The following is a 15,064-nucleotide window of genomic DNA, read 5'->3' as shown; positions in this document are numbered from 1 at the left end:
TGGCAGAGGTGAAGAGGTTCAGGGAGAACAGGGAGAAGCAGGCCTGATAGACATATTGTGTTTCTGTGTATGAGAGTCATGTCATGTCCATGTTTGCATGCTGAAAGAGGATGTGCTGCTCTGACCCCCCTCCTCCTTTCAGGGTGGAGCCTGCTGGAGTCCGATGGATGACACCAGGTCTGAGGAAGTGTGAGTGTGTTTTTACTTTGATTCATGGAAACAAAGCAGCTTCACACTGTGACATCACTCAGTCACATCTGTGATGTCATCATCACACTGATGATACATTAATAACTGCAGCTGTGTTGTGTCTTTTTCTCTCCTTCAGATTCCTGTGAGCTCACAGTCGACACAAACACAGTCAACAGAGACATCAAACTGTCTGACAACAACAGGATGATGACAAGTGTGTTGGAGGATCAGTCATATCCTGATCATCCAGAGAGGTTTGAGTCTAGGTCTCCTCAGCTGCTGTGTAGAACTGGTCTGACTGGTCGCTGTTACTGGGAAGTCGAGTGGAGAGAAGATGTTTCTATATCAGTGAGTTACAGGAGAATTGGAAGGAAAGGAGGCAGAGAAGACGATGTGTTTGGACGGAATGATCAGTCCTGGTGTCTGAGGTGCTTTAAAGAAGGTCGTTACTCTGTCTGGCACAATAACAGAGAAACTTACATCTCCTCCTCCTCCTCTTCCTCCTCCTCTGGTAGAGTAGCAGTGTATGTGGACTGTCCTGCTGGCACTCTGTCCTTCTACAGAGTCTCCTCTGACTCACTGATCCACCTCCACACCTTCGACACCACATTCACCGAACCTCTTTATCCTGGATTTGGGTTCTGGTCCTGGTCCAGCTCTGGTTCCTCAGTGTGTCTGTGTGGTGTTTAGTCTGCAGAGTCTCCTCCTGTCACAGAAACATTGTCAGTGCTGAACAGTTGAGTCTGTACAGGATCACAGTCACATCAATCTTTCAGCTTCTTGTAATAAATTCATCAGTGAACTTCTTCATTCAGTGATTCTTCATTTACATTCTAAACCTCTTCCACTTCCATTAAATTGTGGAAATTGCGTTGACCTGTACTTTCTGTCATGTGTTGTTTTGAATTCTGGCTCTTGTTCCAATAAAATCCAGAAATATTAGTGAAATGTAAGAAACAGAAATCATTGACTCAACTGTACCAACTCTCAATACCAACTTGCACCTTATGTGAATACTGCCTATATCTCTTTTTATTTTATTCTTTTATTCTATTTATAGCTTTATATTTCTCTATTTTAATCTTATTTTTATTTTATTTTTTAATATTTTTCTTTACATATTTTTCTTTTTTAAACTAGCTGACTGTTCTGTGTTGTGTTGTATATCTGTTAAGTGTTGTGTTGTGTATAACTGCTCCACGTGCCTTGCCTTGAATTGCCCCCCGGGGACAAATAAAGTGTTTTTTTTAATTTGAATTGAATTTGAATAATAAAACAGACGAGACATGTTGAAGTAAAACAGCGTGGTGGCAGCATTAATAAAAGACTTCCTGCTGATTTAAAAGATGTCAGTGATTGTGCCGCCTCAGAACACCACTGAACATTTCCCTCATTTGATTCCAGGATGACAAACAGTGAAATATGTGTAGTGAAATGTAACAGACTGAGTTATATACAGACTGAACAGTGTGATATGAGCTCACTGGATACACAACAGCTGTGGTTTGTTTTCACCAGCAGGGGGCGTCAACGTCCTCCAACTCCAGCAGAATAATGCTGAATAAAGAGCCAGAGAAAACTCAGAAAGTACTGAGAAATACTTCAAGCTGAGGCTTCACACAAATATAGTCTGTTTTACTGTAATACACTTTATTTATACAGCAGCTTTAAACATACAGTTTACAAAGTGCTCTGACAATCAAGCAAAAGCAGGAAAGTCAGGACAACAATATGACAGAATAAAGAGTGAAGAGTGGAGACGAACACGAGGAAGACTCATCTGAGGTCCAAACAAGGAGCAGAACAGAACATGTCAAAACACAAACAGTCAGTCAAAGAATACAAGAGATAAAACCGGCAAAATCACAGGATGAGAAGAAAAAGTACTGGGAGAATAAATCAATGAAGGAGGATTAGAAGACGACAGGTGGAAAGATTATGAGCAGTAAAAAGAATAAAGGACAATAAATGGATTAAAGGTAAATCAAAGCAGTAAAGGTCAGAAAACAGAACAAAAGACATCGACAAATAGACTGAGAGCAGCAAAAGGAATGAAAGATGAAAGTTGAGTTAAAGAAGGACAACTTCACATGAAGCAAGTCTATAAAAGTGTCCTTTAACAAGTGATTGAACAGAAGTGAGTGATTGTGCAGCCTCGTCTCCTCAGGTGAAAATGTGGCCATATCTCTTTAACGCACGATTCAGTCGGCTCCAGTTTTGTGTGGCACCATCAGACATTTATCTCCAACGCTGCTGTGAAAGCTGAAGTCATTCAGCGCTACAGTACAAATCAAATGTGACTGACTGTGGTAGCAAACCACTTACAGGACATTGATTATTGCACGTGTCGCTCACGGCGAGCATTAGATGCACAGAGTCCACAGATTTTCTTCACAAGATGAAAGTTTTCTTCTTCTTGTAATATTCTGACTTTCTTTAATCCAAACATTTTGACTTCATTCTCTAAATCTGTGACATTTGTTTCTAACACGGCTCTATGCTGATGATACGTGTCGTTTGTTGCATCGTTGTATATGTGTAAAGAATCAATCAGTCAGACTTTATTGATACATTCAAACACATTCAAATGTGATTCAAAATGCTTCACAAGTGATGGAGAAAACAGACAGGTTTGAGACTGATGAACACCAACTGCAATCAGATTAATAGTTCAAATCAGAAAAGATCAAATGCAAAATAAACAAACGTGAGCGGTACCAGCGGGGCCTGACAGACAGAACCCTGGGCACATGGAGCATTTCCATGTGTTGTAAAGCTACAGACTGTGAGTGGACATTAATCCGTGACGTCATTTAGAAATGATGCAGAAGACAAAGAGCTCTCGTCAGTGTTCTAACCTGGGCCTGGACCTCCAACATGTTTCATCAGCATCGCGAAAACAAAGCTGGACTCTTCTCTTGAGGTCATCGTCTCAGAGAGTGTGGAGAGCAGGACGAGGTCTCACTCTGTCTCACTTTCACACCACTGAGTCTCTCCTCTTGTTTCCAACATGTTTCATCAGCATCGCCCCAGTTTCAGCTTCATGTGACTTCTTCATAAGAGTCAACAAAAAGTCCACGTCTCAACTGAATCTGCTGACTTTGACTCATTTGTCACTTTTGATACAAATGGATTCAATCAGAGATTCAAACTAGATTCAGGTTTGATAAAATGACATCAGTCAACAATCATCTCTGTCGTCTGTGTGTCAAAGTGTTCTGATGATGTGTTTCAGGTCCGTACAGGTGAAGGTGAGTGTCGTCTGAATCCTTTCAGGTGAACTGGACACCTGATACAAACCACGCCCAGTTGTCAGACAGACAAACTGTCCCTCTGAATCCACTTCAGTCCCCTTCAATGTTTCCTTTGCAGAGGGAACACAGAAGCGTGACGTCTCTAACTGGGCCACGATGTCCTCCCGCTTCTTCAGCCGGTGGAGGAGCCCATCAGAGACCTGGCCGGAACCTTCCGGGAGTCCAAGAACCGGACGAGTAGAAACACAAACAGGAAGTTGAGTCTGTGACAGTCTTGTGGACCAGAACCAGGTCATTGAATGCTTCCTACAGCACTGAAGATGTCGACTCCCATCAGGACGTCTCAACACAGCAAAGGATGTGAAGAGAAAATGCTCAGAAGAATTCACTTTGTTGTTTTGATCCCTGCAGCTCTACGTGCACCAATCAGCTGCAGCACATGCATCATGTTATGGTGGCCATGAAAGTGTTCTGTCTGCCCGTCCAGAATCTTCTAAAGACCCTCAGTGTTTCCTAAACTGAGCCTCTATATTGAGATGAAAACAGCCACAGAAGACTCATGAAAGTTTCTCTTCATTCAGCTCTTTTATTGCCATGTAAACATGTATGTGTCCAGACAGAAGTGCACCATGAGACATGTCTTCAACCATCAAACATTAGAGACCAGCTCAATGTTTACTGTGTTGATGTCATTTGGTTTTCTATGAGCCACAAATACAAACATGAACCATCTTCATCCATTACTCCTTTTCCACGTTCCATCAGGTTTTGTGTCGGTGGCTCTCGTCCTCACATTCCCACCAGAAGGTCTGGATTCTTCACTGCAGCCGTGTCCCTGCAGTTGTGCTCTCCACTGGTCTCTGGATCAAACCCAAGTCCTCTTTGTCCGAGACCGAGACCAGACCGGGAGACGTGTGGTGAATTTGGAGACGAGACCTTCAGAAAGTGGACTTGAGACCGAGAACACTTGAATAAAGACAGAGGAGTGATGGAGCTTGACTTGTGTGGATCAAAGAGCGTACGGTTCTGCCAAAAGTCCAACATCTAATAGTGTTGTATTAGTGGAGACTGGACACCAGGCAGACTCACACTGACGCTTTACAAAGCTGTGTTGTTGAACAAAAGGAAGACAGAGGTTTAGAAACAGCTGTTGTTGACAATCCAAAGCCTTAATCCAAATTTGTTTCAAAGAAGTCTGTTTTTCTTCCTTTTGATTGGACGCTCACATCACAAAGAGGGAATGAAAGAACTGGGCCACGGGCTGAACTGAATCTGGATATTTAATGTGTGTGATTGATTGTGTGTGTATTGAGTCACACAGTTGGTGTGGCTCATAAACTGCTCTGTTTGCTGCAGTTTATGACTTTGTGTTTGTCTGTGAGTCACTTTAACAGTGATTAATATGAAGCATGAAGGTTTGTATTGAACTCATCACTGTTGCTATAAATGTGCTGAATAACATCATTAATACACTTTAAATAACAATATTTAAGTCTTTGTGTCATTAAACACACTTCATGTCCCCCAGCTGTTTCAAGTTTCAAGTCAACTTTCACTTTCACTGCTCCTCGTGTCGCAGCAGCTTCTTCTCTCTGTTTAAAGGTAATTTAACGGACATTGGAAATGTCGGAAATGTTTCACACTTTAATGACTCTCTGCTCATCTTGTCACTTTTCACTTTTGTTCGCTTGTTGCGCTCAGTAGGATCCTCCATAGGGCCTTGCTCTCTGTATCTTCTCCAGAGCTGCTGTGCTGACTGATTCCTTTCAGTTCTGAGACCATGAACGTTCCAAGCATCTCTGAAAGAGTCGAGGCTTGCTGGATTTGTGGAAGGAAGATCCGGTGCAGTGCCTTCATTGTCTAGATTCAGTGTTCCCTGATCTTCCAATGAAGTGAAGATCTGATAGAAGAGGTCCAGGGCCTGTTCATAAACATCTCTCCACATCCTGTCTATTTTGTGTTTACGACCAAATTGACAAGGTGTTAATTTATGTGTGACATCTGCTAAAGAAGTACATTCAACTGGTCTGTTTGTTGTGTGAGCATAGTTGCCAAACATTTATTCACCGCTCATTGCGGACGCTTCTGCCTGTGATGTGCGAATTCCTGTCAGTACCTCTGCTACATCTGCATTCTCCCCCCCTTTATCAGACCGTACCCTTGATGGCAGCCCATACTGCTCGGCAGCAGTGATAAAGCTCTGTAAGACCGTATACTAGCTCTATTATTGCCAGCCACAGTCAGGTAGACCACTAAACGAGTCCATCCATCCCACCATGGACAACAAATCTCCATCTGTCAGGTAATTGTGAACACACAAAAAAGCACAACTTTATTCTAAAACAATTCTGATGACATCTATAGAAAGATCATTGTTTATCTGCTAATATCACTGACCTGATGAGCTATGGTTGCCATCTATATGCCATAAAGAGTTTGGGCCAGGAACAGAAGACTGCCGTCGCCTTAATACACACAGCCTTAGACGTCTCACGTAGACTCCCTCTGCATCCACTCTGCGTAAAGACTCTTGCAGTCTTGAGACTGAGAGGAGGAAAATAAAATAAATAACCATACACTCACTGGCAACTTCATTAGAAACACCTGTTCAATCTACTTGACCAGTACTGGAACAAAAATACTTGCGGAGTCACTTATTGTGAGGAAAGAGTGGCACCATAATAAAAGACAATATAGTGAAGTGTGTAAAGCTACGACACTGCAGAACCACCACAGCCTCACAGTAACCAGAGTTCACTTCATTTTCTGAAAGAGAATATACAAGTTGCTTAACCAAACTTCAGGATTGGATATTTTGATGCACGGCTGTTGGCTTCAAGTAAACTGCAAATATATTACATTTATTTGAAGATGAAAAACGTGACTGAGGCAAGTGCGTGTTTGATAGAATTATTTAGGAAAGCATATAATTCAGATACTGGTGGTAATATTATTTCATGCTTGTATAAGGGTCTGTTAAATCTTAAAATGCATTCAACCTCATATATTAAAACAAAGTGGGAAAAGGAAGGAGGAATTATTATATCTGATGAAGACTGGACAATAATATGGAGATATCAATGGAAATGCACCAGTTCACATAAATGGAGGGAATTTGGTTGGAAAAATCTCATAAGGTATTTTATTGGAGATGAACGACCACTCAGTTCATCAGGAGATCCAAAAGTTCCTGAAGACAGAAAACAGATCAGAAAAGTGTTGTGTTCCACTGCTCAGTTCTGGCCTACACGCTGCAGATGTCAGAGGAGGTTCTGGATGAGTTGGACCTGTGGAAGTACAACACATCAGAGGAGGGACGACAGAGACTGATTCCAGCTGTGAGGAACTGCAGGAAGGCTGTGTGAGTCCAGATGTGATTAGCAGTTTATTTCTTCAGATATACAAACTATAAAATAATTTATTTTGAAATAGTGCCTACATTTTTAAATACAATTGTAACTATTTTTTAAGAAGGTTGTTCTTGCTTCCTTAACTGCAGAATCAGAATCAGCTTTATTTGGCTTAATATGTGTGGACATACAAGGAATTTGACTGCAGTTTATCATTGCTCTCAGTGTAGTTACACAGAAGACACATACAGCTGGAAAGGAATACACCAAAACTGAACAAACAACTAGATGACACATAAAGAATTGTGAATGGTCAGGACTGCAATGTACAATAGCATTTGAAAAGACAGTAGGTGTATAAATCAAAATCACCAATGGCAACACCATAATACCATTGTGTTTGTGTTATGGGATCCCAGAGAAACGCAATCTCATTTTTGCTGCACTACTTTTGTAGGTAAAGCTTAATGACATTAATGCTTTGATTGATTGATTGATTGATTGATTGATTGATTGATAAAAGTGTAAAACTCATCCATGTTGAATTCGGGAGGTGCGCGATCATTCAGCACCATGATTTGTGGAGCACACATTCTCGACACAAGAAGTGTAATGTTGTTAATTTTGGCACTCTCACCCTCATGCTAACGCTGTGTTGGGCATAAACTAATTTCACTTTTTGGAAAAAGACATAGGATCAGATCACACTGACACTGTGGACATTATGGAAACCCAAATGTAACTACATTTTCTCTTCCTTCATCTGCAATATTAAAATAAAACAAAGATTTAAAGTCTGCAGGTTTAGAGACTGATGAGAATAAATGTTTCATGTCAAACACAGATAAGATGAAGGTTTGCTGAACCACTGATGTAAATAGCAAATGTTAAAGGATAACTACCGTTTTTTACAACCTGGACCTTATTTCTAGCAAAATATATGATCATTTACTCACCCAGATAACTTTGGTGTCATTTGGTGTCGTTCGGACGAAATTAGATCCAGTGTAGCGCCGATATATCCATATAATGCGAGTGACGGGGCATTGACACACAGCCTCTATATAACGCATTATCTGCCACGAAACTAGTTAATTTCGCCAATATTTTGTTACGATATGCTAGTGCTATTCCCCTCTGAGTCCGGGCTCGTCTGTTGTCAACATCCGGGGTCTGTAGGTTGACCTACTACCTCTGACCTGGAGGATGTCGTCTCTGAGCTCCGCGCGCACCCGCGACAGCCCGGCTTGTTTACCTGTAGCTGCTACTGCTAGTTTGACCCCGGATGTTGATAACAGACGAGCCCGGACTCAGAGGGGAATAGCGCTAGCGTATCATGACAAAATATTGGTGAAATGAACTAGTTTCGTGGCAGATAATGCGTTATATAGAGGCTGTGTGTCGGTGCCCCGTCACTCGCATTATATGGATATACCCGCGCTACACCGGATCTAATTTCGTCCGACCGACTTCAAATGACACCAAAGTTATCTGGGTGAGTAAATGATCATATATTTTGCTAGAAATAAGGTCCAGTTGTAAAAAACGGTAGTTATCCTTTAATCAGAACAGAATGTTTCAAACTGTTTTGACATCAAATGCATGAAGTAAATATAAAGTGTCCTCTTTCATAATAACATTTTTGTAATATCTGTGTCATGACAGACTTTATAGCTGTGGACTCTCAGAGACTCACTATGAAGTTGTGGTCTCAGCTCTGAAGTCCAACCCCTCCCATCTGAGAGAGCTGGACCTGAGTCACAACAGCCTGAAGGATTCAGGAGTGAAGCTACTGTCTGTTGGACTGGAGAGTCAAAACTGTGATCTAGAGACTCTGAGGTCAGTTCATTGTCTTGTTTTTCCATATATTCAATTCAAACCCTTCACTGAGACTTAAACAGTTTAGTTAATTAACTCTGAAGATTAGCAGCAGCATAAATCTGAAGAAATGTCAACTCTTTGAGACATTTTCTCTGTATCTAAATGGCTCCATCCTGTGGTGTTCAGAGGATGCTGCACTGAAGGACTCTATTCAGTGTTTTTATTTATTTATTTTTTTCATTTAGTTCATTTCTAACTTTGAAGTGTTAGCATCCAGCTGATGCCAGTCCCACTCATTTTAGAAACAGGATCATTAATTTAGAACAGACAGTTTCAGAGTACTTCCAGAGGTGTTGGTATATCAAAAGTTTATGGACAGCCTGCAGCCAATCAGAATCCAGTTATCACCCAGACCATGGTATGAAATATATTTTTCGCTCTTACCTGTGGTGGTATTTATCCATCTACTGTAGATTAGCTGGACCACTGATGTAAATAGCAAATGTTAATCAGAACAGAATGTTTCAAACTGTTTTGACTTCATCATTTAACAAACATTATCAGTATTATACTCATAGTTTGACCAAAGCAATAGAAAAGTTTATAAAATGACATTCAATAACACTTTACAACATTCTACACAAAATGAGAGTAGTTACTACTATATTTAATAGATAATGATAAGTTTCTGAAGAACAGACTGCACTATATTAATGAAAAATGATGTCATGATTAGTTCATAAATATCCATGAATCAACATACTGACCACTTTCTTCATGAGTCGTTCCTGATAAACCAGCTGCTTAGAGGACAAACACTAGTGATGATTCATTCATACTAATTACTTAATGCTAAGTTACTTTCTGAGTTCCCCAACAAGTGAAGTGAAACATCAAACTGACATCAGTCACCATGTGTTCAGTGAGTGTTGATGAGTTTTGAGGTTGTAGGGAGGGTCCAGCTCATTCTCATGCATATATTTAAATACTCATAAAAACACACAAAATCCACAGTCCAGACAAAATCCTCAAAACAAAAGACATTTCTTTCAGGTTTCTTTGTTTAGTCGAAGTAATTGTTTTTATACAGACTTGAGTAAATGTGGACCTCTCCTTTAATTACACAGGCTATACAGCCCTACATGTCTTATTTAATGATGATCTGAAATCAGCAGCATGTTATTAATCTGTGTTGACATGAACAGCTGTATGAATGTTGTGCTGACATGTGGATGATGTCTGTAGAAGGCTGATGATGATCCACAATAACACAATGACCAAGTTTGTGTGTGTCAGCTTTGTATCATGCTTGGAGGGAAATCTTGTCAGTTTCTGTTTGCACTTTAAGTATTGAGAGAGAACTACTTTGATTATTGTTAGCACTTAAAACAAGAAGACTAAGAAAAACTTTGTGTTATTATTTTTTTTCTGACTTCCTCAGTAATGAACTGGACACATTTAGACACCTTGAGTAACCATATACTTGTTTTGTCACTTTGTGTATTTGACAGTGTTGAACCTGCATCCTGTTGGGTTCAGGTGTTTGGCTTTTCCATTTTCTAAACTTCTTCATTCTAAATCTTCTTCAGCTCTGAAAAGATTATTAAACACTGAATGATTTCAAGCAGGAACATTGTCTTCTAAACTTACATCATTTGTTCTTTATTCAGATTGTGGAACTGCAGTTTGTCAGAGATCAGCTGTGCTTCTCTGGCCTCAGCTCTGAAGTCCAACCCCTCCCATCTGAGAGAGCTGGACCTGGGCCTCAACGAGCTGCAGGATTCAGGAGTGAAGCTGCTGTGTCACTCTGTCACTGCTAACTAATATTTGAGTTTACATCATAACGTACATTGATAAAGTCATAGATTTCCTTTGGTTCATATTTTCAATTTTCTTGAACTAACTTTCTTCTTCAGTGAGTGGTCACTTCTGAGCTTTTTCCTCTTTTTATATCTCTTTTTGTACTTTTTAACTGTTTTGAATTACTTCTCTTTGGAGTTCTTTCTCCAGGCAGTATGGAGACCAGACTTGTTTTTTTCGCTCTGGTCTTTTTTCACTGTTTTCCGCCATGTCCAGGGAGCCTGTACGCAGCCCTATTGTTTACAGTAGGTGTTTAGTTCAACCTCGGGAGCCAAGCCCAACATAAATAACCAACAACCAGCATGGTGTAAGTTCAGAGAAAAAAAATACAATTTATTACACAACAGACAGAAAAAGTGCAATTATATACGGTGAATAGGTGCAGTATATACAGGTGATGAAGCGTGGCTTGGCTCTGGCCTAAAACAACAAACAAAACACAGATCTAAGCTCTGGAGTCCGAAACTACCTAAACCCTATAGAAAAGAAAAGAAACAAAAAGACAAGCGCTGAACCTAACTCCCTAACCTAGCCAAAAAGTAAAGAAAAAGGCATCTCACCCCTACTGCTTCCCTAAATGCAAACACCCTTGCTCTGGTTTTACCCAGAGCACACACACACTCACAAACACTCTAGCACTCAGGCTAACAAACACACTCTAACGGAGGCAAAAACAATATTTCAAAGCACAATTCTGTAATCTAGGTAGAAGCGTTCACAGGTAGCGATCCACACCGTCCTCTGGCAGCACCGGCTCTTGTAGTTACCAGGGATGCGGAGCCAATGAGGCGCGGGAGCCACATGATCTTCGGAGAAAAACAGGAGCACTGCCAAAGAAAACAAACACACTATAATACGAAAAGACGGCGGGATCCATAACAGTAGGGATCAGCTGTTGGCCCTCAGTACTACTGCTAACTAATATTTGAGTTTACATTCATACACAACTTACATTAAGGAGGTTATAGATTTCCTTTGGTTCATATTTTCAATTTTCTACAAAAATTATTACAAGGAGCTCTAATTGTCTAATCTTTGGCTGTGCTATAAATCATGAAGTCAATCATGGATCGATTGAAGATTGTTTGTTAATAATCAGATCATATCCAGGTAGGAAACAAACGTTTTACTAATTTTTGACTCACTGGTTACACATGGTTTCTTCCAATGCTGGACTACTTCCTCAGGGTCCAGGGCCCAAACACGACTCTTAAACTGCCAATGATGTTTAAATATCTTCAGAAACCCCTCCCCCCACACCTGTCTGATGTCAGACTGGGTTGGGGCTGTGTCCGACTATTTCTGTAACTTTCTGAAACCAACAATCGAGTGTTTGAATCTCTCTCTCAGCTCTCATATTCATTATTGGCACAAATATTTCCATTACTTTTCTCGTGCAACAATATGAACATCTGTCAGTCGAGACTGTCTGAAGACGAGTGACCTCATCACAATATTTCAACCATAACTGTGTCTCGTTTCTCTCCATGATGACTGACGTCTCATCCCAGCTTTCAATGAAGACATTTGGACCATTATTTAAAAACTTTTGCCTCCAGCGGAACTTCAATTGCATGCTTTATACTTCTCCTCCATTACAAATCTGAGGGAAATATTGTCTTTTACTCAATCTCAATTACAAATATGTCTGACTGCTGCAGTTACTAGTTATTTTACCGGTTACAATTTTACAAACAAAACACAAAATTTGTTGGTTTTTTTGTGTGTGTGTGTTTTTATTTATTTATTTATTTATTTATTACCAAAAAGCGAGTTAAAAGATGAGCACTTCTTCCACCACTGCAGTCTTTGAGGACCCCTGTGTTATAATCTAGTTTAAAGACATTCCTTATTTTGGTTCTGTGCTTACATGGTTCATTTCAAGAGTCAGACATCATCTTTCTTACAAATAGGACCTTTCAAGTTTAAAAGCTAAACAAAATTCGGACAATTAAATGATATTTTCTTATGACTGAAAACTGCAAATCTCATTTTATGCATAAAAAGCACACAGACACAAGTTGGGGAAATCCCTGCTAGTTTCCCAGACTGTTTACTAGCCTAAATAAAGCAGCAGGGGTCAAAGGTCACCTGATCTAAAAATAGATTCTCCAGAAGTCTCCATAGATAATCCTAAAAACACACACACCGCAGACTGCAGTGGATGTCGCGTCTGTGACGTCACTCTGTGGTTCAGTTTAATTTGCCCGCCAGATGTTTCTAATAAACAAGACATTTTCATAACATAATATTAATCACTCTTCATGATGTTTTGGGTTTTTCTGAGTAAAAGATTCTTTGTAAATATGTACGATCTCTAATTATTATTTTTCATAATCTGATGAATTTAGGAAGAAGTTGAACAGTGACAGAAGATAAGAAAAAGAAAACAGCCCTTTTTTCTTCCTTCTTCCGTTGTTTTATTTCCTCACATTTCTCTTTTTGTTTCTCAGTTTCACTTTCTTTCTCTTTCTCCCTCCATCTCTCGTTTCTTCTCCTCTCTTCTCTCCTTTCTCTTCTTATATAACAGAGAGCGATCAGCAGACAGCAGCAGCTCTGTGTGTGTGTGTGTGTGTGTGTGTGTGTGTGTGTGTGTGTGTGTGTGTGTGTGCGTGTGGGTTTGTGCGTGTGTGCGTGAGCCCCGGGGTGTTGGCAGTGTCTTGGGAATGGGGTGATCAGGACGTGGGAGCAGATGTATGAACACACACACACATACACACACACACACACACACGGGCCCAGACGAGGCTGAGAAATGGGTCACTGTTGGCCAAAAGAGATGTAATTACACACACCCCTGTCTGCTATTTGTACTCATGCACACACACACACACACACACACAGAGAGAGAGAGAGAGAGAGAGAGAGAGAGAGTCTCTCATCATTTTGGGAAATTCATTTATTTGCTCTCTCTCGCTGATTAGCCTAGCTTAGCATAAAGACTGGAAATAAAGGGAAACAGTTAGCTTTGCTGTGTAACAAATTCTACCTACCAGCACCTCTGGAGTTCACTTACGTATCAACACATTATATCATGTTTATTTAATCTGTACAAAAAGTGTGGAAATGACAACTTGCTGTTTAAATGGGGACCTTGTTGCCAGGCAACCAGCAAACACTTCAGGAAGTTAGGCAACAGCTGTTTGTTGCACCAACATATCTGCTTATCTGCGTAAGTTCTGTCTCTTTTAGGGAAGACAGAGAAAGATCCCGATTGATGTTTCCTGCCTAAACAAACTAAATAAACAAATGCTCTTTGTTTTCATGACTGAATAACTGAATAAACAAACTGACCTTAAAGGTGCAGTTGGTAATTTTGAGGAGAGAGAGGACTTAGCATTAAATTTGAACTAGTACTACTTTCAGATCTCTCGCCCTCCCTCTCTGCTGCACTCCTGCCCTGCCTCCAAAGTCCCTCCCCAGTAGGCTGAATAGTCAACATTGCTGGCCAACAAACGAGCAGAAATAAATCATGTCAACATGAAAAGTAATCTACAGCAATATGTATTCAGTAAAAACCCAGCACACACTGATTTCAGTAAGTCACAACAATGTTTTTTTTATAACCGAAACTGTCGTGAATATTGCTAAATGGCCAGTAAACCACGTATGACAACATTCAGCTGTGAGAGCACAGAAACGTTCCACTTCATTATGAGGACAAAAACAGGTCACTTCATAAAGATATTTTCTGCTACTTTCTAATAAAACGCCAACCAGTAACGTTAGCCCTAGCATCGGAAACAAGTTAACATTAGCCCGACTGCAACATCACAGTAACATCACATGCACTAAGGAGTAGTGGCTCCGGCTTCCTCTTTTTACTCGTCTTTGCCGTGTATGCTGTTGTTGGTAGCGGAGGTATCGGTAGTTTTTTCAGAATCAGAATCAGAATTCCTTTATTTGTCCCGCAAATGGGGAAATTTCTTTGTCACAACAGCCAAAGGACAGTATCACACTTAAACAGTAATAAAAGTAAAAAATAAACAATATAATAAGACATAAGAAATAGAATTTAACTGGTATATACATAATATCTACAATATGAAATTGGTATTTACAATATGACATAGTATTTATTATTTATAATATGGACAGTGTAAGTTTAAACAGTTGGTATTTTTATTTACAAACAATAAATAATAAATATGGATGTTAAAAATTGTCCAATTTGTGCAAACCAGAAAGTGTGTGCTCGCTGATGCCTGTTGCTGCGCCATTACTTTCTCTAAGCTCCTGAAGCCGCTCTCGGAGATATGAGCTTGACCGAGTGCTAGCATGAGCTGAGGAGGAAGGGGGAGGGGGCTGTACGCAGTGTGTGCGTAGGCAGTGATTGACAGCTGTCAGACTCTCCATCAGACACCATCCTGGCTCTGATTGGTTCTTTTTGTCCGGTCGCAGTGGATTCTGGCAATTTGCAGCAGGAGCAGTAGGTGGGGCTAAATGAGCCTGTTTTTTGTTTTTTTTTGTTTTTACAGATTACTAGTTTCATGTAATGCTGTCTTTACATAGTGACAGTTTTAGCAAATATGACAAAAAGTTACTTTTATAAGACTTATCAACTGCACCTTTAAAGGACAACACAAT

General features: G+C 40.2%; 1 protein-coding gene across 1 annotated transcript in view; it reads left to right on the top strand.

The window, feature by feature from the left end:
* Window positions 1–10,441, top strand: part of LOC311271384 (NLR family CARD domain-containing protein 3-like) — a gene marked incomplete at both ends in the record, with an annotated part of 45,990 nt that extends 35,549 nt beyond the window's left edge. Inside the window, 2 exons of the mRNA XM_084377025.1 lie at window positions 8,462–8,635; window positions 10,288–10,441. Of these exons, the coding sequence (XP_084233151.1) occupies window positions 8,462–8,635; window positions 10,288–10,441 (328 nt within the window). The remainder of the gene's footprint in view (window positions 1–8,461; window positions 8,636–10,287) is intronic.
* Between the last annotated feature and the right edge of the window lie 4,623 nt (window positions 10,442–15,064).

This window comes from Pagrus pagrus (assembly GCF_965226575.1).
Source record: "Pagrus pagrus genome assembly, chromosome: 16".
NCBI classification, from domain to species: domain Eukaryota; kingdom Metazoa; phylum Chordata; class Actinopteri; order Spariformes; family Sparidae; genus Pagrus; species Pagrus pagrus.
This window is presented reverse-complemented; position numbering and strand designations above follow the sequence as displayed.